At 42.9% G+C, this 26061-nt stretch overlaps 1 protein-coding gene across 21 annotated transcripts in view; it reads left to right on the forward strand.

Annotated features, from left to right (window-relative positions):
* The window catches only part of SORBS1 (sorbin and SH3 domain containing 1), a 73754-nt gene that overhangs the window by 43298 nt on the left and 4395 nt on the right, over window positions 1–26061 (forward strand). For 12 of the 21 annotated variants that reach the window (XM_090145054.1, XM_090145052.1, XM_090145063.1 and 9 more), the window contains 11 exons: window positions 744–827; window positions 4779–4844; window positions 5405–5506; window positions 6858–6907; window positions 9331–9506; window positions 13337–13422; window positions 14851–15018; window positions 16430–16476; window positions 17669–17783; window positions 17891–18016; window positions 18240–18434. In XM_090145054.1, coding sequence (XP_090001180.1) covers window positions 744–827; window positions 4779–4844; window positions 5405–5506; window positions 6858–6907; window positions 9331–9506; window positions 13337–13422; window positions 14851–15018; window positions 16430–16476; window positions 17669–17783; window positions 17891–18016; window positions 18240–18434 — 1215 coding nt within the window. Of the gene's footprint in view, window positions 1–743; window positions 828–4778; window positions 4845–5404; window positions 5507–6857; window positions 6908–9330; window positions 9507–11080; window positions 12599–13333; window positions 13423–14850; window positions 15019–16429; window positions 16477–17668; window positions 17784–17890; window positions 18017–18239; window positions 18435–20049; window positions 20761–22057; window positions 22175–26061 lie in introns of all 21 variants that reach the window. The other 9 variants (XM_090145055.1, XM_090145069.1, XM_090145072.1 and 6 more) reach the window with 4 other exon arrangements.

A 26061-nucleotide genomic window follows, 5' to 3' on the forward strand; every position in this document is an offset into this window, starting at 1 on the left:
TTGCATCAGGATACACTTGGTGTTGTATGAATAAAAGGAAATTTTCTTTTCAACTGTAGTGTTTTCTGTCCTGTCTGATTTTCCTTCATTTTAGTTCGGTCTGATTCTCTTAACTTTTATTTGTGAAGAAACAAGTAGTACTGTCTCTCTGTATCCATCTTATCAGAGAATTTTCAGAAATGTGCTTTCTCTGACCTGTGTCCGCTTTGTTCTAGAAAACCACCTTTCACCCTGTTTGCAATGTACAGAACAGGGTTTCTCGCATATTCATGTGCTGTTAAAGATGCAGTATTTTGCTATGTTTGATTCAAGTCTCACTGAATCTCACTTTTTTTGTTTGTTTTAACCAAATGATGGTTTAAAGAGATGCAACCAGTACATGTGCTTTGGTCTCAGTGGAAATGCCTGACAGTAGCAGTGGGGGACTGAGTGACTCCCAGCCCTTCCAGTGAGCCTCCAGTGAATCTGGGCAAGCTGCGTAATTTCTTTCTGTGTGAGTCTCCTGATCTGTAAAGCGCAATTCATTCATATTCATGTATCTCACAGTGATGCTTAACCGATGTTCGCAAAGCAGTTCATAGCTTTCATGAGAGATGCTACAGAAATTCCAAATTATGAGGCTAAATATCGACATTTTAGAATGGAAACTATGGAATCTGCATCTTTAACAGTTCTTTTCTGTGTATTCTTTGCATAATGTTATCCTTCTCTTTCTTCCATTCCCCTATCACCAATTCCTTTAGACTCGGGATATAAGCCCAGAAGAGATAGATTTAAAGAATGAACCTTGGTATAAATTCTTTTCGGAATTGGAGTTTGGGAAACCGGTAAGTTTGATAGTTGCGGTGACCAATCAAATCAACCTGCCTTTTTCCCCCTTTTTCTTTTCTTTTCTTTTTTTTTTTTTTTTTTTTTAATTATTGTCACATCTCTTTGCTAGGCTCTAAACCTGGAACAGCTGCCTTACTCATTTAAAAATGACTGTTCATCATACCACCCTGGTGTTGATGTAAAACAGTCCTTTTGTGACTGCTGAGAGTATTTTGAGACCATTTACAAACACTCCCCACCTTCCAGCTGTATTTACCAACAAGACAATATTTTTTTTTTGCACACCACAATTCAAACTGCATTTTTACTCTCAATGGTAGAAGTAACGCCCTGTTCTCATTTAGAGTCCTCTTTCAATTTTCCATCTTCTCCCAAAAAGATTTAGGATCGCTGATAGGTAGCTTTAAATCTAGGTAAATCAGTTACTTATTCCTGGCCTCACCTTGCAAACTATGGATCAATAATTTGCAGCTATCCATGACTGATTATGACCCCGTTTCCTGATTCTCTCCTTATGCATGTAGCTGCCTGTTGCCCAAATGATGTGCATCAGGCTGCGTTGAATAGCCCTGGCCATTCCCTGAAAGCGAAGGAATCTGAGAACAGAGTACTTCCTTTTCAAGTGGAGCTGTGTTGTTTTCTGTATGGGGGGAAAAAAAAGAAAGAAAGAAAAAGCCTTGATCTCTCACTCTGGAAAAGGATGAAGCAAAGCTTAATTATTAGATAGGACAAAGGACATTTTGATGGAAGAGCACATCAGTGATTAGGACTGCCAGCAAAAAAAATAAAATAAAAAAACATAGGGTCTGTATAATTTTCTCACCAATTAAACTGGTTCTCACTGATTAAACACAATGAACCTCATCATTAAATGCTGTTTAATAAGCTACTCTTACTGCACCAGAGGGTCAGCATCAGTCTCTCACATTTATCCAAGTACAGTGGTTGTTTCTTCTTTTTCTTTGAAATTGTCAAATGCCCACGCACGCCACTTTTGAGCACTGCTGAGATTTCCATCCATGTATTATAAAGCAAATGTGTTGTAGCATTCAGCACTGGTTGCAAAGCCTATTGCACATGGACACCAGAGGGCAGGTTTTCTTTAAACCTAAGCGTTGCTCACAGTTCTCACGGATACGATTAAATCCCTCTGCAGATTATAGATGTCTGAATTTGGGTGGGTGCCTATTCTTATTAGAATAGTATATTATAGAAATATACTAATATTTCTAGAAATATTAGTAGAAATAGTATAATTTCTGCTGTAAAACAGGCATGATCAGTGGCTGGGCTGTCCATTCTGTCATTGGCAACTGTGTTTTGTAGCAAAGAGCCTTCCAGCGTATGCTACATAGGCCTCAAAAGTGTTTGAGATGAACCCCTCCACTAATTTTTAGGCAGCTAACATCAGGTGAATTCCATCTCTCCTCACCGGAGCTTTAAAAGGATGTCATTCTAAAGATTTATCCCTTTACATTTTTCACAGTAACATGGCATAAAGTGAAAAGAAAGCTGCCATCCTGTGCTACTGTACAGTTAGTATTCATGGGCTCCTGCAGGGGATGAAGTTTTGTTATTACTGAGATCAGTTTCTTTCCACTTAGCCTAAGTTAGTGGAACGTGTGTCAGAGAAAGGAGAGCATTTATGCCCTTAGATCTTTTTAGAATTGGAGGTATATCTGTTCTTAGAAGTGAATGTTCATGCTTTCAGTCATGCAGCCTTGACCGTACATCAGAAGAGGGCATCTCCAACAGCCCATCTCTTATTCAACAGAGCATCTGTTCTGATAGCAAGTACCCTGCCTTGTGTGGGGCACTTTTGTTAAGGCCTGCTTTCTTACAGTTTGCCTTTAAATGACTGCCCATGTCAACTTCCTCTGCCTCCAAAAACATACGAGTGTGCACCCAGGTAAATTATACCAGAAAATGAATGTGGAACTACATACATAGTGCTTCAGCATTTTAATTGAGGATGCTATCTCAGACTTTTACTGATAGCTGCTCTTGAACAAGACAAATTTAGCAAAGCTCTTATTGAGCCCTGCAGCCACAGCCAAATAGTAGTCTTCATGTATCATTGCTCGCTTTAGCCATGATAGGACCCGATTTTTGTGACTAGCTGTGGCTAAGCCCCATTTAGATTGGTCAAGCTTCCCCTGCCTAGTGCTGCAGGTAATATATACTTGTAAAAGCATATTTTCCCCTGTTTTTATGGCTTTAATTGTGACTGTGGAACATGGACAGTAAACACCCTTTGCGGCTATGGAACATGGACAGTAAACACCCTTGGTAGAAGGAAGCACAGGATTCTTGCAAAGCTGTGGTGTTGCTCTCCAAACATACCAGAATGACCAGAATAGGGGTTTGCATTGAGGAAAGCCTATGCACTTCCTAAGGGCAGCTGAAGTGGTGCTCTGCTGGTCCAATATCCCAGATATGTTTCTAGGCGGATATGTTGATGTGTGCCTGGAGAGCATCCAGGAAGATTGCTCTGTGTAGCATGGATGCTTTTCCAGGGTGTTGCGGAGACTGAATTCCCACGTTCTCCTTCTTTCTTCCCAACCTCTGACCTCACACTCCATGGTACACTTCCCCCTCCCCCAGCCAAATTTGATGGCCAGTCAGTCTAGAGCACCACTGTCTTCTGTTGGGATTGTGGGATCACACATATGGACGCTGGACACTTCTCCCAGCCCCTGAATCTGCTCTTTGCTATGAACAGAGGGCTGAAAAAAGGGTTCATGCATGTCCTGCCTTCTTATCTCCTTTCCTCCACTTCCTCTCTCCATGTCTCAAACCTAAATCTTTACAGCACCATCTTGCCTACTGGCTGCTGAGCTCATCCCCTAGTGTTGCAGTCCAAGTTTAGAAGTGAGCCTGATTCAGACGACAGACCCAGGCTGTCTGGAAACCTGACGGAATTTGGACCAAGACTCAAATGTTGCAGTTCAATCATGCTTTCATGATTCCCTATCAGATACTTTGATAATATAGTTCTGTCAGTCAGTACGGACTCCTAGGATGATGCTGAGTTTGTCAACCAACAGAGATTACTTTGTTTGCAAACAGAGCAGAAGTATTTTGATTTTATGAAGTAAGAACAAAGTGTTTGAGCATGTCAGTGAGGTGCACGTCTGGTGAGACAAGGATATTGGTACAGCATTATTTGGGTAGGACAAAGGTCTTTCACTTTGAATAATCCTCCCTGATACTTACACGAACGTAAAATAGGAAAAACTGTATTTTGAAATAGCCTTTATTTGTAGGATAAATTATAAATAAGTCATTCCCAAACTTGCCTGTGCCCTACTCTCTCCACCAAAAAAAACACCACAAACCTCCCCCCAAAAGAGAATAATAGCAAATAACAACTCTGCATTCTCGTTGCCCCACAATGCCAACACTGGAAATTCAGCCATTTGTTCACATGGTATGTATTCAGAGTCTGGTGGGGGTGGGAAAGGTATCTCCCTTTTCTTTACCAAAGGCCCTTGTTTTACCCTTTCCTTTTGAAAAGAAGAATGAGCAAAACAAATGCTTTTTATGACTGTGTGATTTTTTTCCCCATTTTGTTTTGTGATTTTTTTTGTGTGTGTATATTAAGAATGCTTTAACCACAGCTGCGAGCTCCTCCTAGAGAGCCCTAAATCCCTTAGAGCACCTCGCAGTAATGAAGCTGTCCCCAAATACTACTGAAAGCAGCTCCTCCCAGACTGCATGTATGCTCCCTTTTACCTCCTGTGATCTCTCGATGTTTGTGCTAGAGCGGATTTATCCCTCTTTCTATCTCTCTTTCTCTGTTTTGTTGTTTGTTTGTTTTTAATTTCTTTTCAGTGTTGACGCAAATCCCCTATTGTACTCCCGCTCTGTTCTAATCCAGTTTCCATATTCTCTGTGATGTCTTCCTTATCTTCATTTCCTCATTTCCTTCCTCTGCTTTCCATCAGCCTCCAAAAAAGATTTGGGATTATACTCCTGGAGATTGCTCTATCCTTACTAGAGAGGATAGAAAGGTAATTGTGTCTCACGTACGTTGTACTACAGCATCTACTGCGTATGTGTGTGTGTATGTGGATTTCTTTTGTAACATTGCTTGGGTTTTGTGTGCCTGTGAGTGATTTTATTTTTTAAATGGGCTTGAGCTCATTTGCCTAACAAGTAGTTAGTAATTTGATTTAATAAACAATTCTTAAACCATAATCAGCAGTAGTTTAGAGTGGTGGTTTTGCTATCTTGACTTGCAATGATAATTATACTAACAGCCTATTGCCTATTGTTACAGTACCTTTTTTTTTTTTTTTTTACAGGTGGGTTTTATAATTTTATGGTTTCTAGAATTAGATCCTAGCAGGCCTGCGTGTCTTTTAATTTTGAATGTTAAATGCCTAAATTAATTTCCTCTGTAACGATTGAAACACAATTAATTACTAGTGAATTTCTGTTTATTGTCCATACCATCTTTGACTGTTTCAATTAAAAAGGCTCGCTTATTTATTTTTCAGAATTAACATTCCTTTGATATCCCCTAACCCTAAGCATCATTTTCCCATTCTTCTTCTCCTTCTTTAACCAGACTGATCTAGAAAAAGACCTCTACCTCTACCAGACTGAGTTAGAGGCAGATTTAGAAAAAATGGAGAAGCTTTATAAAGCACCACATAAAAAGCCACAGAAGGTATTTCCTATTCTTTTCATGCTGCCAATCCCTGTTTCCAAACTCTCTGCTCTAATCTATTCGCTGCTGGATGATTATTAAATGAGGTTGGGATAAATAATGGTTCTGACCATTCTGACTGCATGGCTTGCTGTGTCGCTGTCAGAAATAATAGAATGTGATGCTGAGAATCCGGCTTGAAATCCATTTTCAGAAACAGTGATTTCCTCTCCCCCCATTCCCTTTCAGCTACCCCTCACCCCCACCTCTGTCCCCCTTTAGGGTTTTGAGTTCAGTGTCTGGAAAAAAAAAAAAAAAACAACAAACCCTCTCTATTTTTCACATGAATAGGCAGCAGCAATCAGCTTAAAATTCTTGCTTAGCGTCACGTCATCATCTCGTGCCTTTCAAGCGTGTTGCCATCAACCCTCCCTTTGCACAAGCCCTGCTGCTCCCTGCTAGCAGCGTGTGCTGCCCAACGTTTGGATATTCCCCAGAGATTTTACACCATTTTCCCAACCCTGCGCCTTGCCGTGGCCTTCCAGGGCAGGTCAGCTGCTGCTGCTCCGAGGCTCTGCAGGACCCGAACCATGAAATGATAGATAAAATTGGTAACACGCCATTTTTCTCTTTTGTTGGGCTTTTTTTTTTTTTTCTCTTTGAAACTGCGGCATTTCAGCAGGACATGAACAAGCTGCTTTTTCAAACCCAAGATTTGCTTTTTCTTCCTATGTATGAATCCTAAGGTAGATGAAGGGAGACCAAATGCAGCATTTCTTTTAAAATTGCCTTCCATTTTTTCAGTAATGTGCCTAGGCAGCATTAGATGGATTTAAAGCAAGTGGATAAGATCTGGCTTTTGCTCTTGAACTTGTGCAGCTCGCATTGCTTCTCTTAAGTAAGGAAATGGAACTGAAATGTTGCTTTTCTTGTTAGCGCTTTGGTATTTTTTTGAATGCTTAAGAATGTATTGTGCTGCAGAAAAGTAATGTACCTTTAAAGCAGCGTTGGGCAGTGACTGGTTGGGGGGAAAGCTTGGGGAAATAATGATGAGCATGTTTCTCCTGGTCCTGGCCCAGCTGATTATCTCTTCTTGCTTTTGGCTTTATGCACAATGACTCATTGGCAGACAAAAGAATAGGCGCTGCAGAAAGGCATTGGCTGTGCTAAAAACCTGTCACTGCCCTGAAGGAATTCAGGAAAATTGTTGCTTTTCTGCAAAGATATCGGCAGCTTAAATTGCATTTCGCCTTAAACTTCCATGTCTCGTAAATGCTAATATTTGGGCGATGGAAAATGACTTAAGCAAGCCTTTTTTTTACTCCTGGCATGTAAGTGTGTATCAATGACTCCTTTGTTTGGACTTTTGCAGAATACAGCAGGTGTTACTCCTCTGGAAACTTCCACAGACCATTCTTCATAGTAAGTTTGCAAGTTGCTTTTTGATGTCTCTTTTACAGTCTGACAGCATGTAGGACACGATGTAGGGTGCTGGAAATGGGCTGGCTCTGTTTTTTGGTGATGGATATAGGCAGATGCATGTCCCAGGAAAATTCTACGTGTACTTTAGATGAGTTCCTCTCTTTGGTCTTGAATGAATTTTGTAGTGATTACAGAAGTGGTGGCACTGCTTAGATATGAATTGCTATTGTGCTAGGCAGAAACTTTTAAAAAAACAAGCAGAATTGTAACTCCATCGTGATGCAGCTTACACTAAGATATAATGTATTTGCCAACAATTTTGTTGCCTGGTAAAAAAAAAAAAGAAATTTATTTCTGTTATTCTTGTCAGATTGTCTCCTGTTAGATGTTCCCAGGTAAGCACACCAGAGGAAAAGGATGATATTTTTCAAAGGCAGTAATTTTTAGCTTCTAGGAAGGGAAAACTAGTACTGGTAACAATATCTCTCAGAGATTGAACGTGGCACTGGTTTTCTGGAAGAATACTTAAATATTAACTCTGGCTAATTGATTGGTACATGGAGCTGGTTTGCTTTGAAAGAGGAAGAAAAAAAATCCCTAGATGAAATGCTGAGCTGTGCTGAGTTCCTCCTCCTGTGAAGCTGCTGCTCCCTGTAACCAGACTGCTGCTTGGCATTTCCCAAAGGACCAAGGATCTCCTTGGTGTGCGTGGGTTGTTGGGAAAGGCATGCTCTCCTTCAGGCATCCAACTGACATTGTCGTTTGTTGTTCCCATGACTTTTTAGTTTTCTTTTGGTAGAGAGAGAGAGGTAAAATAAATGGAAATCTCCAAGATTAGCATGAATGAATAGCTTACTTTTGACAGATGCTGATAAGAATCTTGAGTTCCTGACTGTCCCTGAAATGTTACCAAAGCTACCTCTGTTTTTGGTAAGCAGGCCAGGTTTGCTCTCCTGCATTCATGTCATCTGCTGGAGCCCGTCCCAGTTCCCCCTGAAGTCTGGTAGCACAAGCTGCGCTGGTGGTTGTAGGAGTTGTTTTAGGCCTTGAAAACTTGAAAAGTAATTTATGGGACTGCATGTGACCTGGTTTTCCTTGTCCAGAAACAAAAAACTTCTTTTTGTTCTAGACATTGTGTAATTCCACTCTCATAGGCAGTCCTTTGATGTGTATGAAAGCTTTCTCTTTGCCCCGTAACTACAGCATCCATCCAAAATAACCAGATTGTGTACAGATTTATCCATAACAAGCACAAGGCTTAACCACAAGCATTTCCACACTTGCATACATTTGAATCGCCCCTGGATATCATGATGCAAACCAATCATCAGAACATTTCTGTGAATTGGCAAAAGGCTGTTTTTTAAAATTCTTATTATTTTAACTTTCTGGCAACCAAGTTTTGGCCTAGGAATAGCTTTATGTATGAGACTGCATCTTATTCTGAAGAGCTTGGTTGAGAATGCATACACTGGTATCAGATGAGCTCAGCTCAGCTTTTAGGAAAACAATCTGCCTGATTGCTTAGCAGATGTTTTGCACCTGGAATGGCCCTTTATATCATGAAATGTTTTTTGTTGTTTGGGGTTTCTTTTGCTTGTCTTCTTCAGAGAGAGAACAGTGAAATCTAGATATCAAATATGGGGGTGTACTGGCTGTCAGATTCATGACCAAGGAAAGGAATTTGTAATAAATTGTCAATACTTAAGAGCCTAAGAAATTACGGTTGTGCTTGTTTTTTACATCTGCCTCAGAATTCAGCATTTTGTTTTTGTGTTCTGTGAGGCAGGCCTGGAGTCTGGGACATGACATTTTCTGTAGTGCAGGTCTGAGGGAAAGCTGAGCAGAACCGTGCACATCTGGGAAATTTCTCTTAAAACAGTAGTGTCTGTAGCCCAAAGCTGTTCCTTCTCCGCATAGTCCCTCACTGAATGACTTGAAAAATTGCTCTGGGAATCTTGGCCTGTAGTGCTGGCTGGGAGGCTGACGTAGTGCTGATGGATTCCTGAGCAGCTGTTCTTTGCAGCAGGGAAGAGGAAGTGCTAGTGACTGAGGAGAGAGGACTGGAGCTGGAAGATAAACGTGCCACTTCCAGCTAGCCACTGAATTTCTGTTCATCTGCAAGGGAACCGTGCATCTCCTCTGTGATCCTGTTGTAAAGGAGGAGTTCTTTCCTGCCACCTGCTTTCCGGGAGTCTGAGCTAGGAGAGCTCCCTCAGGCTGAGCATACTGTGGGAGCACAAAGCTTGAAGTATTTTTGCAGTATATTCATAACCTCTTCATTCAGCATCAGTTCTTTATGTACAGTCTATTCTGGGGTTTACAGGTGTGGTTTTCTCTTTCACTGCATGAAGTTTTCAACAAATGCGAGTGACCTACTGGCATCTACTCCCCCCCCTTTTTTTTTCCAAACTGTTTTTCAGCTCCACATATTCACCCAACTACCACGCAGCGAAGAGGGATTCAGAACCAGCACTGGGGGACCTTGCTGGCTTGGAGAATGAGAGACAGATTTACAAGAGTGTGCTGGAAGGCGGAGATATCCCGTTCCAGGGGCTGAGCGGTCTCAAGCGTCCTTCTAGCTCTGCTTCCACAAAAGGTAGGTTGTCAGGGTGTGGACCTGACCTCCATTCTGTCCGGTGTATCAAAAGTATGGTGATATGGGGCAAAGTACTGCAGGGTTTACAGTCCTGCTCAAGCCAATTGAGGGTTCCTCTGTCCTTCCTCTTTGCCATCTCTAGTTTTCTTTCTTTTCTCCCTCAACCCACACCAATCAGTATTTTTCATGATGCCTTTACCTGATCCAGGTTCCTCATCACAGCAGGGACCAGCTCCCTCTGTCCAGCACCTTCACCACACCCCACACCTTCACGCTCCTCTGGGCTGCTCAATCTGGCCTTGCTGTCCATCTGCTCCCTGCATTGTCATGCTACAGCCCTTCCCTGCCTTCTCTGCTCTTTCTATTGGATCTCTCAGCAGGCCATAGCATGTCTGCTGGCCCAGATGCCCTGGGGTAGCTGGCACCATGTGCTCCGCAGCCTCCTCCCTGAGGGGTGTGCAGAGAATGCACAGGACATTGAGCCAGCAGTGTCCTGCAGTCTGTGAGGCAGCAAGGCAGCAGAGACTGCTGTGTTCACCTCCCCATTCCTCCCCCCATCGTGGGCTCTCTAGAAGATGAGGTCAAGGAAGAGCTGGCTCCCATCAGGGAGTTGTATTGGGGAATGTATCTCTGAGCCAACTTCAACCTAAAAATGGCTTCAGATGAGGAGAGGACTGGGGAAAGAATGCATTGGTTTTCTGAACTGCTTTTCCTAAAAATAGTGCATTCGCACCAAAAAGGTCTCTGTCTCCATCTTCCAGCTGTTTTTTTCAGCATTATGTCCAGCCTTCGGGGCAGGGAGTCAAACTGGAGCTGAACAGAAAAAATCTGTTCAAACATTTATTGTTCTCCAAACTGCAATAGAGCCTGAATGGCTATTTTGACATTTTAATTTGAACTCAAATCAGAAACAGACCAAAGAAACAGCAGTCACAGCTGAAACCAGACTGGATTTGATGTTAGAAAATGTCCTCATTTGACTCCTTGATTTTTTAAAGCAAACATGGCTCACACCACTCTGAAGCATGCTCAGTTTGCTCAAAGCATGGGGAACCTCTAACCTGGCTCTTGGGCAAGGCCAGCTGATGCAGCCTGCTTGTGCTTGCACAGTCAGCCCTTGATTTTCTTCTCCCTCTCAGTAGTTAACTTTTTGGAAAGCGCTTTGGTGAGAACATAGTGTGATTACAGGCTTGATATTAAGCCATTTTTGCAATGTTAGTGCCTGTGCATTCGTGCTGACACCTTGATCCCGCCCGGAGTTCAGCTGCCCTTTTCCATGGTGCCACAGCTTCCCTGGAAGCCAATGACGCTCAGCACTTTTTAGGATGATACCTTCAAAGTGCAGCAGGCCTGTTTCTGGCTGAGCCTCTCATCTTAGAACTATTAGCAGCACTTCACCTACTCCTGTGAGCGCGGCTTGTTGTGCATTGTCTTCCTGCTTTTCTTTATGTTTTGGAACGTGGTTTCTTTAAAGTGCATTTTACGAAATCCAAGCATGTTTTCTCTCCTTTCTCAATAGCTTTCTAGCACTTAAGCTAACAGGTTGTATTTATTTTATTCTGCATGCTTACCAGTGGATCGTAAAGGTGGGAATGCTCATATGACTGCACCCTCTTCAGTTAATAGCCGAACCTTTAACGCTAGTCATACCGGTATGTTAGGTCACGCATGTAAACATAAGAAGCCCTTATCAGCTGCAAAAGCCTGCATTACTGAAATCCTCCCTTCTAAATTCAAACCCAAGCTAGCAGCTCCAGCTGCTCTTGGGCAGGACAAGAAGGGTATCTTGCTGTCTCATGAGAAAGCTCAAAGCTGCGAAAACCTTCGTAGCTCCATTGCCTTGTTTGATAATAAAAAGTCTTTTATGGTAGACGTAGGGGAAAGCATAGAAAACATGTTGATGAAGTCGAAGCAGGAATATGCCATCAAGTCTGGCAGTACCATGAGCCTACAGGAGTATGGCACCAACTCTAGGAAAGGCTACCTGTTCCCTGCCTCCAGGAAGAGTGGAATGGAGTTTACAATGCTGTATAAAGACATGCACCAGATCAACCGGTCCAGGATCCAGTTGGGCACGGTCTCCTCCTGCAGTGTGAGGGACATTGCATCTCAATTTGAGAATGAAGCGAAGGACAGGATGGAACACAGCCTTAGTCGAGAGGATTCAGAGCAGATCCCCAAAGACACTGTTTCCTCCCGTATCAGTGCCTTTGAACAGCTGATCCAGAGATCCCGATCGATGCCCGCGCTTGACTTTTCCACTGGACAAAGCAAATTCACTACTTCTCTCCAGTCTAAAGCTTGTCTAGGTTCCGCCTACTCCGCAGAGATTCTTCTGGATTTGCCAAAAATAAACCAAGAAGAGAAGGATGCTGCCAGCTTGGCAGACAAATCCTCCCATTCCTGCAGCAACGTGGAGGACACAGCTTCAGATGTCAGTGATGCTATCCCTATGGACACACTTTCAGCTTGCACAGATGAGATAGATCTCCTCTCAAATGCATCCAATGACAGTGGTGGCAGCAGCAGCAACATCAATGGGCCTCAGAAGCATAAAGTCAACAGATGCAAAGGCACATGCCCAGCTTCCTACACCAGGTTCACTACCATCCGAAGGCATGAGCAGCAGCAAGCCATCAGGAGCACTGATTCCAAAGGAATCTATGGGGACAGACAAACGCTCCCCAGAAATGTCTACCTAATGAGCCCACTTCCCTTCCGAGTGAAAAAGCCCTTCCAGCACAAGTCCAGCAGGACTCCACCCCCAGACTGCCCCGGAGCCCTGGCAGTGCCCAGCCCCCCGAGCCCAGATGACCCCATACAGCTGCAAGGGAGTGTAGGAGACAAGAGTCATCACTCCCAGCATGAGCTGTGCTCCAGAAGCAGGCCTCTAGCCCCCAGGCGCCTGTCTTCCTTTGATGTTGTGGAGAGGCTTAGCTACTTCCCCAGCATGGGATCTAGCCGAGATAGCTCCATGGGCCGCTCTGACACTCCTGACTCCTTACACAATGGGAACCCAATTCCATATGCCCTCTATCACAGCTTGGACACAAACAACAACCCGCAAAGTGAACTTGGGACGTACCTAGGAGGTGGCTTTTTGTGTTCTTTACCAGTGTACCTTCATCTGTATTGCTTTCCCTTCCCCTCCCCTTCCTTTCACAACCCATGCATTTTTACTCCCCACCTTTGTATCTGCTGACTCTCCCCGTTTTTTGTTTTTTGTTTTTTTTATGGTATGTCTTACATCCTTTGCGTGTCTTGCTGAGCGTTTTTGTTCAGGACATGTAAACAGCTGCACTTCTGAGAAACGGTTACTGCTGCCTTTCTAATCACACCGGGTTCAGCTGGTCTCTCAAGCAACTCCTGGGATACAAGAATCTCAACATGAGAGATTTCTAGTCCTGTATCATTTGCACACATGGGAGTATAAAACAAACCCAGATGATTTGCTTTAAGGAGCAGTTTCTCAAGGTCTAGTTGTGTGTGTGTGTGTGTGTATGTGTTGAACTTTCCTCTGCAGTTAAATGCCAAATCATACTTTGATGGCAGCAAATCTTTTCTTCAAAAAATCCTTCTATGTTTTTACTCTTTCCCGTGCCTTTATTTTCTCCCTGTTTTTAGATCTTTTTTAACAAGTACAGTCCAAAAGGGAAAAAAATGAAAATAGATAAATTATTGACATCTGATTGGCAATTTAGTTAATGGCGATTGAGAACCTTTGCTATTTTAATGAAAGCAAATTGTTTAAAAATATTTATTTTTTTCCTTTCTGGTTATGCTAGATAAATCCATCTGTATTTTAACTTCCTTATGTTGTTTCGAAGTAGATTCAGAATCACCAAGGCATTTTGCACCAGTTGATTACATGGAAACTCCAGAAGAAATTATCCGCAGGCGTTATGATGATAAAGAGGTAATGCCTTCTTCTATGGCCTTATAACAGCTACTGCAGCTCCAGACCCAAGAAATACAGCTGTAACCCTTTTTAAAGGACAAATTATATGGTGATTGATATGTATCTTGGAAGTTAGAACAAGAAACAGGAACTAGAATGTTTTAGTTTTAATACTGCTTCTACTGCTGATTTATTGTGTGATGCATAGTCCCGTTTACCTTTTGCTTAAGATGAACCTAACAGTTTGTGTCAGTTGCACAGAATGATGTAGAGGGGCTATAAGGAATGTAAAAAGGTTGGATAAGTATGTGAGATGGGGTGCAACACCTCAGGACTTGCGGATAAAGATGAAAGGTTATTCTACGAGTGACTTAATTTTTGATTGTTCTCCAAGCAAGCCACCTGAGTCAGTATTAATCAGACTGGTCAGAATGTTCATTTCCTGTGGGAGCCCTCAGATTTTGAATAGAAAATGTAAGGCATTCCAAGCCATCAGTGGGAAGCTTTTTCCCTGGTGCAAACTAGAATTCTTTGATGTCTCAAATTGTCAACAGAATGTGTCAGTCCTTTTCAAAATGGCTAGATAATGTATGGGCAAACTGAATAATAAGAAAGCAATACAGAATTGTCAGCACAGGGAGTACTCAAACAGAACTAAATTGTTTGTTTTCCAGAAAGCTGTTTGCAAAAGTAATTAATAATAGTAAAATGAAATAAAACCAAGTAGTATTTTTAATGAAGAATTGTATTACCTTTCTGAGTTCAAATAATGTTTATGTGTGTTTTGAAATATGGGTAAAAGGTAAATTCTCATGTAAACAATATTTTTTTGCTGTCTTCTCCCATTAAACTGTTAGTAATTCTCCCAGTGTCAAAATCCAGCAAGAAAACTTATCTAAGAGCAAAACTCTGAGTTCACTAAGACCTGCTGATTTCAAATTATAGAGCAGTACAGAAATGTATTAATTGACCCCAAAGGAAGAATGGGGGAATCTGGGACCTGGGTGTGGTTAGGCACTCTCCCAAGCTCCTTTCAGAGCTCAGGGAGCTTGGTGCCTCAGCTTATGTGTGCAGCTGATCCAGGTCTCTTGGATGTCAATGAGAGAAACTCCTTGTTGTTTGTACAGGGTTTGCATCGGCCATCTGCATTATCTGCAGCCTCCCCTTATCTAATAAGCTCTCAGAGCCTGGCCCAAACTTAGTTAAACTCCCATTGACTTCTATCAGCTTTGGATCAGATCCACTCTATGAGCTGGATTTCCGTTATGCCATTACTGCAATGTACTTTTGTGCCTGCTAAATCTAATGCTATTGTGTAGTTCATAGAATCAGTATTCTGTGTTGAACTGTTAAGTCCCAGCTATTTTATTAAAGTCACGTTTGTGGCAGCTTTCAAATGGCCTTAACTAGATGATTTACTGCCCATTTTATGCAATTTTATGGCAGAAACTTTTAGAGGACCAGAGACGGCTTAAACGTGAGCAAGAAGAAGCTGATATTGCAGCTAGAAGGCACACAGGGGTCATTCCAACGCACCATCAGTTTATCACTAATGAGCGATTTGGGGACCTCCTAAATGTAGACGATACAGCAAAGAGGAAATCTGGGTCAGAGGTCTGTTTTAGTTACCTCAGTCTGCTGCTTGACCCAAAGCAATATTTGCCTCTCACGACGTTGTGCTTTAGGCCGACATTAGCTCTTCAGAGAATGTTGTTCGTTTTTTTTACCCCTTCCCTTTTCCCATTCTGGCTTCATTTAGAACTGCTTTGACTCTCGTGCCTGGTAAATTAATAGGTATCTCTATACCAAGCTGCATATGTTAAAGCATGCCTGCTGAGAATTGCTGGTGCACACCTGTGATGCATGCCTTTAAATATCAGCTACTTTTAGTGAATCAAAGGCATTCTACATCCTTTGCATCATATTGCTACATTGCCTTCTGTCTGTGCCTTATGCTTAGAAACTTCATGTCTTGTTGACCTTGGCCATGTGACTGTCTCATAGTTTTTGTTAGAAATAGATTGCCTCATCTCCTATCAAAAGATGCTTCATGTCCTGGGGAAACAACTGGAAAAAAGGCTCAGCATGTTTCACTGAGTGCAACCTGGTCGGTCTTCTGAAAGAGACAAAGGAGGAGATGGATGGTTTTTCTGTGAGGCTGAGCCACTTCTCCCTGGGGCTGGCTGGGTACTGGGCCAGGTGTGGTGGCCAGGTGCTATCTCCTGCCTTATGGGGTGCTCCTGTGGCTCTTACAGCTGCTTTGTTTCCCTAGAGGTGCACTGTGGCGGTGAGCGAGGTGATCACCATTTGGATAGGTTATATATTTCTGCCCTTTGTTTATGTCATTTCAAACACTCCATAAATGCAACTACTACTTATTTTATGCTTCATTACCAGAATGACTTTAAAATTGTCTAAATGTTCTGTGGCAATTAGAAAATGAGCCAGATAAATGAAATTTTAAAGCCTAAGCCTGCTCTCAGTGTGTCCTCTTTGGCTTTATAGCTACTGAAGACATTTCTAATGAATTCACTTTATTTATTCATACTTCCTCCTCACCTTTGTCTCTTTCCTACCAATTCATACTTGGACCACATTGCAGGATTAAGCAGTAAGGAGCCACATCAAATAAAATCCTACTTTTTTCTTTTGCCAGCTGGTGAATTTTGCACACCGATTCTCTCCATGAGGGGAATTTAGTCCCAGAGCCTCCGTAACTGTAGTTACTGAAGCAGCTTTTATTCACCAGCATTGGTCCTGTTTTAAAATTTGCTGCTGTTAAGTCTCATTTAAGTGCTGTTATACCACAAGTTGGCACTTTTTGCCCTGGTAAAAGGCCCGTTGACCGATCCAACATATTTACACTGTAGCACCAGTTGCACATAAGCTTGTAGCAGAATACCTGCGTTCATTTCCATCCATAGACTAATGCTAGCTGTAGAAAAGTTTGGTGTGTTATTCCTCAGAAGAGGATGGAAAACCTGATTATTATCTTTGTGTTGATTTTTTTTTTTCTGATCTCTAGATGAGACCTGCTAGAGCCAAGTTTGACTTCAAAGCGCAGACTCTGAAGTGAGTATAGCTTGTTCCTATTGCTCTTACTGTTCTTCCTCTGTCTTTTCCTCTAGGATGCTGTGTTTATGAAATTTCATACAATTAGATTCACATTTCACAACTCAGCCCAAGCAAGGTGTCTGCAGCAAGGCAGGGAAAAATAATATGAATCTTGCAGGCTGTAGCCTGTAAGGGATCTTTAGGAAAATATCTTCTTTCTTAGTGTCAGCAAGAGACTTGAACACATACCTAGTTTTAAGCATGTACCTGGGCCCTTGAACCTGCAAGGATGCAATCTGGTCACTGTTCCCTTGGTAGCTGTGAATGTACCAGCAGATGTTTGTGGTGGCATTGTACCTTCAAGTCCCTGTGGTGAGTCGTAGAGCCTTACTCATTCTTTTTTTTTTTCGTAACACTGCTGTGAAGAAAAGGGCCTGAAGGAATATTACTTTTGCACGAGCCTTGAGAGGAGGCTCTCATTTTAACATTGCTAGGAAGAAAGAGCAGAATTCAGTGAATGAGTGACTGATTTTCTGCTTGAGGAGAACTATGAGGTATCAGACAGAAGTAAAGCAAAGCTTGTGAAAATTGTGATAGGAAAGTCTGAGTTGCTTGTTTTTCTATGGGGAACTACACAGTAGGCTGATGAGCCTAGTACAAGCTGACTACAATGTGAGTTCCTCTTTCACAATTCTAGCACCGAAGACTCTGGGTTCAAATCCCAATTGTTATCCCACATGAGGTCAGTGGTTGCACAGCCACTGGCTGACCAAAGTGCAATATTCACCGAATCAACTATTGTGTATTTGAGGGTTCATCTAATCACTAAACAACCTTCCATTAAAATCATGTGTCATATTGGAAGGCTCTTGTGTCATGACCAGTTTTGAAGCAGGAACTGAGAGCAACCAGTGGCACCTTTTGCTTGAGTTTGACCCCACTGCTGCTGGGAGGATGTGTTGTCAGTAGGGCTCTCGTAAGTCTGGTTGTTTTTGTTTTTTTTTTTAACAGAATACCCAAAGAGCAAGAGAGTTCTTTGCACATGATGGTGTGAACAGGGTCATTCTCAACATGTAGCCTTCACTTTGATTGGAGCATGATATGTATCTATAAGGACGTTGCAGATTTTATTACTTAGGAGTTGCTGAACAGAAAAAGAACCCATCTAATCTCCAGTGTAATTCTGATGGAGTACTTGTGTTGTTAACAGGGAACTTCCTCTGCAAAAAGGAGATATTGTTTACATTTACAAGCAGATTGACCAGAACTGGTATGAAGGTGAACACCATGGCAGAGTTGGCATCTTCCCACGATCCTATATAGAGGTAGCTGCTTACCCTTGAGGTGTTCTCTTTGCCCATTCCGTTTTTGCTAGTGATGATTTCATAAACTTTTTTTATGCAACTCTCTTGATTTTGTTTGTTCATTCTAGCTCCTCCCACCAGCTGAGAAAGCTCAGCCCAAAAAGCCATTACCATTGCAAGTATTGGAATATGGAGATGCTATTGCTAAGTTCAACTTCAACGGCGATACACAAGTAGAAATGTCTTTCAGAAAGGTAAGACCTAAGTTGCACTGATGAATTGAATCCAGACAAAAGTTTTTTAATGCTTGGTAACTTTCAGTTTCCGAATGAATGGAATACTGTCCAAATGATAGTAAGATCAACCTTTTTGTCAAGGATTCACCCTCATCATCTGAGAGCCACAGATTGTTTTAAGTCAGTTGCAGCAAGATTAAAAATGTAATCTGTTTTGACTTCATTGCTGCTCTTTCAACAGGGTGAAAGGATCACATTGATTCGACGAGTGGATGAGAACTGGTATGAAGGAAGAATCTCTGGCACCAGTCGCCAAGGCATCTTCCCTGTAACTTATGTGGAAGTGCTCAAACGGCCAGTGGTCAAGAATGCCATTGATTATCCAGACCCACCTGTGTCACTCTCCCCTAACCGCAGCATGACAGCTTCACCACAGGTATTTCAACTAGATGCAGCCAGTAAACGCACCTTGCAGATCAGGGGCATGTTGCCATTACTGTGCTAGAAATAGCTGGCAAAAGCTCTAGCTAACACTAGTATTCTCTGCAGTAAAGCCTATGTGCTCCCTGCAGGAAAAGGTGACGTTTCATTTACCAGAAAGGTTAATTAATGGGTCAGTTAGGGGTTTAGAGATTGAGCTTTTCCTCACTTATCTGTAGCTTTAATTCAGGCCAGAATGAAATGGCTATGGTTTCACTGCCAGAAATGGAATGAGTGTATAGGTGATCCAGCTTCTTCTCAGTGTGTGTTTACAGACCTCCAAGGCATCACAGACTGTTATGGTCTGTAAAAGTTATTATGGTTGACTGCAAACAGCTTGAATCAAGCTGGACCCTTACTCCAAAGTGTTCCAGGACCGAGGTTTTATGAGACAGTCATGAGAGTGTTCTGTATTATCTGTGACTGGTAGTAAGTGAACTCAAGTTTAGAAAGCAAGCTGACCTGGGATTTTTCATGAATACTGGCTTAACTACAAGCTCTACTACAGTTCAAACCAAAAATCAAAATGGCAACAGATAAATGCATGGGAAATGTAAGAGTCCCAGAACATTTGCCATGGTATATGTACTGGGGAGGCAGTGAGTCTCTAAATCTGTATGTTTTGCTCTCATTCTGCAAATACTCATGCTTAAAGGTCAGCATATGTGTTTGGAGTGGGGCCATGAGATTCTGATGTGTCACAGGACCATGGAAGGCCATTCTGAGGTCAAGACTGCAAGGAATTAAACCTAGTGGCCTGTCTGCCACTAGCTCTCTGCAAGCTTCTCCCTTTGATGGAAGGGATTATATCCAACCTTTTTTGGTTTCCTTAACTATCCTTTTGATTCCCTCAGAGTAGAGCAGTTCTCTTCCTTACTTTTTTTGCCTGACATGGCAGAGGACTGAGAAACACTGATCAGTTCTGTACATATAGCTGGTCTCACTCATGGAAACAGCCAAGGGCAGACTTTGGTCCTGTGTTCTGCCTTTATAAACACAGGACTTTAATCAGCCAAAGACCAAGTAGCCATAGCTGTTTTTTTTTTTTTCTTTTGTTTGTTTGTTGGTTGTTTTTAATTTGTTTCTCCACAGCTTCAGTAATCAAATTTCTTGAGGGGTGGATGTTATTCAGTGTAAAGTTGGATAAACTCAAAATTCATTGAATTCTGACTGATTCCATTAGTGAGCTGCCAAATCCCAGGTTTTATTGCCAAGCGACTCAAATGCTGCATGCTGCCATCATGGATGGTGATTTTAGCTACTCCTTAAGGTACTTAGGGTTACCAGTAAGAAGTATAAGGTCTTCCACAAGACATCTGGAATCCTGGTGAAGACTGGAGAAAGGTATTACCGATACAGATATGGACAGGACTCTATGGTTGGAGTAGCTGTGGACAGCAGATTCTCCAGCAGGGTACAGTTGTCCATGGAAAACTTAGGCACGTGCTTGGTCATAGATCTGCTCCTCTCCATGCTTGCTCGCTTTCCTTTTACTTTTGCTCGATAGTTTTTTTCCTTTCTTATTTTTGTTCATTTCTTTCTTTTTCTCTTCTGCTTTTGTCTCCTTCAAGTCTCCCAGTTCTGAGCTGCTCCATACACCAACTCCTCCGCCTTTGCCTTTCTCGCGCCGTGCCTTGTCTCCAGAGGTGCAGGCAGTCACATCCGAGTGGATTGCTCTGACCGTGGGAGTGTCTCCTAGCACCACTCCTGCCTTAAGTGCTCCATTGCCTTCTCTGCCTGAAGCCTCCCTCTCCTGCACTGACTCTCTCTCACCTCCTACTGTAGCCAGCCCTTCCCCCTCGTTCAGCCTCCCCCATTCTCATCTCTCTGGCACCTCGACTCCCAGGTCCATTAAATCCCCTTTGCCCTCTTACTCATCTGGGCCTCAGCCCTCTGCTCGCAGTTACTACCAGGCTGCTCCCCAAAGCAAAGAGAAGGTTGGTGGCTCCTCTTCTCCCTGCCCTCGCTGGGCAGGCAGGAGCCCCGAGAGCATCCTCACAGAGCAGCACGGCACCCCTGGCAGCCAGGCCTGGCTCCAGAAGACTAGAGAGGACAGCAGCAACCCTGAGCAGGGTTCCCATGCTGCTCCCAACATCTCTGTGGAGCGCTGTCTGAAACCATCCCAGCTAGACATGCGTGCAAGCCCAGAAAGGAGACCTGTGAGTTCCTCTGAGGACAACCAGTTGTGTCAGGAGCTAATGGCTATTGTGCAGGGAGGTAAAGCAGAGAAAAGAGGCACGAGGAGAGGTGATCTGGGAAAGTTTCAAGGCGGGGAAAAGAAGGTACTTCTGCATGTGTGTGCACTACTCTGAATGCCTGACTTTACTGGTGTGTTGAGGTTTGTGCTACTCTGCCAGCCAGGCGGAGCCAGTGGCTGCCACTTGTCCTTTTAATGATCCTAAGACCTTCCAAGGTTCACAGTGGCGTTCCCTGGGCAGTAGATCAGAAACCTTCAGAAGAGTGCTCAGGAGTAGTGTAGCACAGAATTGACTCAGTTGGCCATATCTAACAAGGTGACCATGTCAGGCAATGGCTATTACCAGATAAAAGAGTCAAATGAAAGGGTCATACATGCCTCTTGCTCATGTACTTCACCATCTAGAATACAGGCAATTATTTGCTATTTAAAGATTTTCCAGTGTGCAATGCACCATCTTTTGTGGTGGGATTTATTTCTTCCCCTTAAAGCCAAGCACTGAAATATCTTATAATTGTCAGCCTGGTTTCTAGAATCACAAAAGCTATGCCTTGTTGGGGAAATACAGGATGGATGATCCTGGAGACTGTGGATTAGTGATCCTCAGGCTGGGATGTGCATGGCTAAGTCAGGGATGCTTGTTTGCTATCTGTGCTTTGAGTGGAATTTATTTATATTAAGTTTAAATTTTGAAAATTGCATGAAAGGGTTCCATGTGTAATACTCCCAAGAGTATTTAGTTATATGCAGTTATATGTTACAGGAAGGAAGATAAGGGAGCCTTCTAGTAGCTTCTGCAACATTTTCTGTCCTCAGTCTTGGTATATGGAGATCTGCCTTACTTTGAAGCTCTCACTTGTCTTAGTGTCCATTATGGGCTACAGTCATCCAAACTACATTACAACACTTCTGTGCAACTTGGACAGGAGTGAGAATTCGGGGAGCTCAAAATCATAGTGTTGCAAACAGCTTCTCGAATGGAATGTGATTGCCTCCATGACGTATCCCATCTAGCCAGTGATAAATAATGAGGGACTGTGATTTCTACGATGACACATTTCACACTGGGAAATCTTATGACAACTTATTTGATTTCTGCTTGAATCACAACTAGAAGCATATTGAAAGCTGTATTAAGACTATGCTGTTTATCGACTGCATATATTTTTAGCAGTGCTTTCTACGGGCATAACCTGCATGTTTTAAGCAGAATGAGGTGCTAAGGTCTAACAAACCACTAGGAAACTGCATCTGCCCTTGCATGGAGTTATGTTTGCTGTGTGTGCATCAAATCTTACAGCATAGCAGATATTCTTATCACTACCAATGATTGTGATAAGAGTGTATATGCCAAGCTGACCAACTTTTCTTTTCTTCAAAAGACTGCAGACTCAAAAGCTTTCTCTTCACCTGCTCCTCTCTCTTCCTCTGCCCTCTCTTCCTCTACTGTCACAACACAGCCACCTCCCAGACTTACACGTAGAGTCAATAAGCCACAGGTAATCATCTTTGCTGATTACTCTTCCATTGCTTACAGTTGTTTCCATGCCATGCCATTGTTTTATCATATGCTTGTCTATCCATTCATTGATTCTACACACGGCATTTCTCCTGTCATTTAATTAAGCATTTTTATTTAAAAAAAAAAAAAAGTCAAGCAATTTAAACAGTTTCCAGGCTGTGCAGAAGGGCAGGTATGGGCAAAATCTTCTGGTGCAAATCCACCTAACTGCGGGTCAGTGAGTTTCTGCCATTTTGTACCAGCTGGAGATCTGATTTTCTGTTCCTCCGAATTATTAGCTCAGATTTTTAGTACTTCAGCTGCTGATGACTTCTGACGTTGTGTTTCTACAGCTTAATTTCATTCTAAGGCAATATCAGCGCCTTCCTTGTTAGCAGGAACAATATCACCTGTGGTACTTTCATTCAGGCTTTGTTTAATTTCTGAGATCAGGATTCAGGGCCTGAGTGTCTCAGAGCTAGGATAGGACAACTCAGGTTGATATCCACTGTGTTGGGGACCTGTCTCAGCCTTCCCAGCTGGTTCAGTTCAGATATTTGGAAAAAGTTCTCAGAAGGAGTGGCACACATTGGAACAGGCTGCCCAGGGAGGTGCTGGAATCACTGTTCAAGCAAAGGGTGGATGTGGCACTGAGGCACATGGTTAGTGGGCATGGCGGGGATGGGTTGTCGGTTGGACAACGTGATCCTAGCGGTCTTTTCCAACTGTGATGACTTTGTGATTCTGTGACACCTGCAGTCATCTTTAGAGAGGGACGGAGAGGTGTCTGTGCAGCATTGCCGGCTGAGGGAGCAGTGCTCGTTGCTGGAGGCTGTCAGTCCTTCCCCACAGCCCCACACGATGGCAGTGTATGAAGCAGAAAGCTCGCAGCAAAAGCCAGGCTGAGTTCCAGTGGTGGCTTTGGGGGAAGCAGTCTTGGCTTCATCACTGAACCATGTCCATGCTGAGTGAGTGTGGGAAGTAGATGCCAGTATTTCTTATTTTCATGGACGTTTTGTGAGACTGAGATCTGGCTTTAATTCTGAAATTTTTGTTACCTTTGCTCTCCTCATGTCCCATGCTGACTCTAACGCACTTCTGTTTTGGGTGCTGCACCTGGTTGTAATGGGACACTGTAGCACTTCTTTGGAGTTGAAGTCAAGCCACATTTTATACGTTGTGTGCGTTGACAGTCAGCCCATTGTCAGTGTCAAGTTAGTGCTGTGCTTGACAGCCGCCAGCCTTGACCTCCTTGCAGCTCTGGGCCTACAGTTATTTAGGGAGCAGTAGTGGTGTGTGTATATACATATATACATATATAATGAGTTGCCATTACCTGCATGACCCATACAGAGGCCAATTGCTTCAGCAGACCTAGGGGCATTTTCAAAATCTATCTTCTTTCCATTGAATCTAATTAAATGAGAAGAGCATTTAGTAGATGTGGAAGCGAGCCATTGCATTTGGCTTTGTTTCCAGTACTGTCTGTCCCTGGGGTTTGAGGTATTTTACTGTTTTAAATGTCATATTTTGCTCGTAAAAGATAATCTCTCAGGTTATGAAATTCAAACCCAGGTTTTTTGTCGTTTTAAGACTGCTTAGGTGCAGAGCTGGGTTAAGGGCTGTGTTCCTGCCTGTTCCACTAAGCAGTAATGTAAAGAGCACTGGCTCTTCTAAATATTATGAAATTATTCCCTTTTCTTTAGTTTCACAGTTCAAACTAATAAGAAGAAAAGATAAAAGAGCAAGCCCATAGCATGTGAAAAATATGTCAAGTGTAATTAACAGATGTTTTTTCAGTATTCCAGTGAAACTTGATATTAAATGTCAAATGAGTTTTCAGTGGTGCTAGCACGTCTGTGAGCCTTTAACTCCCAACCCAGTGGCCAAGGAGGCTCTCCATGGTTTCTGCCAGCCTTTACGCCTGGCTGCAGTGCACAGCAAGCTTTTCAGTGCCCTTTGTGAGAGCTCTTGGGCCAGCTTTCCCTTCATTCCCACCAGAGCTGGGATCTGACGTGCAGTGGTTTTCCTTCACTCTGGAGGGCTGGGCAGTCTTCCCTGCTCATGGCTCTCCATCCATGTGCAGGAGCAGCCCTACTGCATGCCCATCTCTGAAGGGATGCCAGTGTCTCTGCTTCTTTCTGTGTGTCATGTCAGTCTGTTCTGCTTAGCTTTCCCTTTGCTCATGTAGTCTTTTTGACTCACACCTGAAACATATTGGAAGAAGACATACAAACAAGTGCTGCAGTGGTTGGACACATTGATGACTCTGCTAGGAGCAGGGAAAGTGCTGCTGAGTCTTCCCAGGATCTTTCTTCCTAAGAGTACAAAACGTACTTCAGGACTTTTCTAGGCTCTTTACATAGAACATCTTTCTGGTATTTCTACAAACCTGTGATGCTCTTTAGATCCATCCTCAAACTCTGTGCAAGGTGGAAACAGTGGCCAGCTGTGCTTTGGAACTGGCTGTACCACATGTTTGTGTAGGATGGAGGCAGAAACACATGTTAGCAAAGCACATAGTGTGACTGAGAGGGTGAGAGCTGAGTGGCCCTGATGGATTATGGAACGTTCAGAGGTAGTGCTAATTTCTTTAGCTCTCAAATAACTAATTTAATTCAGAATCGTTAATGCTTTTAAGAGAAAAGCTGGTCTGGGAGGTCGCAAATAATCAATGAGAAATGGACCACGTGGTCTTAGGTGCTCATGGAGCAGTTGCAGCAGTCAATTTATTAGTGAGGAGCAAAGAAGCACTTCCTTGAATTAAAAAGAAGTCGTTCTTACAGCTACCTCTCACCTCATGATGGAAATTGTTTTTTCCAGATACTTCACCACCTGAGTTAACTCTGATCTCATCAGATTTGATGCACTATATCCAGTTGCTTTGCAAAATATTAATTTTAAACTTCTAATTATGCTATTAGCGCTTCAGAACTGATGATAGGCAGACAGGAATGACTTCTGTATATTCTGCTGTGATTTCAGGCTCCACAGTAAATGCTTTGAAGGCAAATTCCTCCCCATTTAGCCCATCCAAATTACATTTTATTTTCTCACTGTAAAAATGCAAATGGTTATAGAGCACTGTGTTTTAGGGCAGCGAACCCAGATCCCAGCCCAAGACAGCACAGCTGATGAAGGAGAAGGAGTTGTGGGGTTGGATTGGCATAGGGTGGATCACAGTCTTTGACAAGAGAGTCAGTTCTCTTTAGTACAGTGATGAGCACAGTCCTAGAGATCCAAGAGGTGATTCAGAGGAGCTTTGAGAATGGGAAATACCACTCATAACCTTACACTTCTCCAGACTTCTTGAGCATGCTTGAGCTGAAAGTGTCAGTCGTCTTTCTCCTCTGCTTCTGCTCTGCCTCAGGATGCTATGAGCTTACAAGCCTTTTCCTAAGCCAGTGGTGAGCCACGTCTTTGAGCAGAATGAAGGGCACTGATGAAATAAATGAAGAGGATGGGAAAGCATAAAAATGGAGGCATTTGGAGTTTGGGATAAATATTGTATTGGATTATCACAGAGGATGGCAGTGCTCTGTATCTTACCTGTTCTAATCAGTACTGCTTGGATTATCAGAACTGCACTCATTCAGGCATCTCATTTGTTAGAGCATGCACACAGCATTCTTCTTGCGTTTGAACATGCAGAAACATGCAAAAACCAGGTTCTGGATATCTGTGTGACCTGCGATATGGGAGTTCCTGTGAAGAGGATTGAATGGGGAGAAAAGGAATCCAGAAGCTTCATGGATGGTGTTTGGAGCTAGGCTTTCAGTCAGCCTCCTCTGACCTGAAACTCTGCTTTGTTTTGGGAATTGATGGAGGAGCTCAGATCCTTGTGGAGTACAAACTAAAGTGATTTTGATGGGGCCACACTGCATC

Source organism: Phasianus colchicus, chromosome 8 (genome assembly GCF_987193195.1).
Source record: "Phasianus colchicus chromosome 8, bPhaCol1.hap1.1, whole genome shotgun sequence".
Taxonomy (NCBI): Eukaryota; Metazoa; Chordata; class Aves; order Galliformes; family Phasianidae; genus Phasianus; species Phasianus colchicus.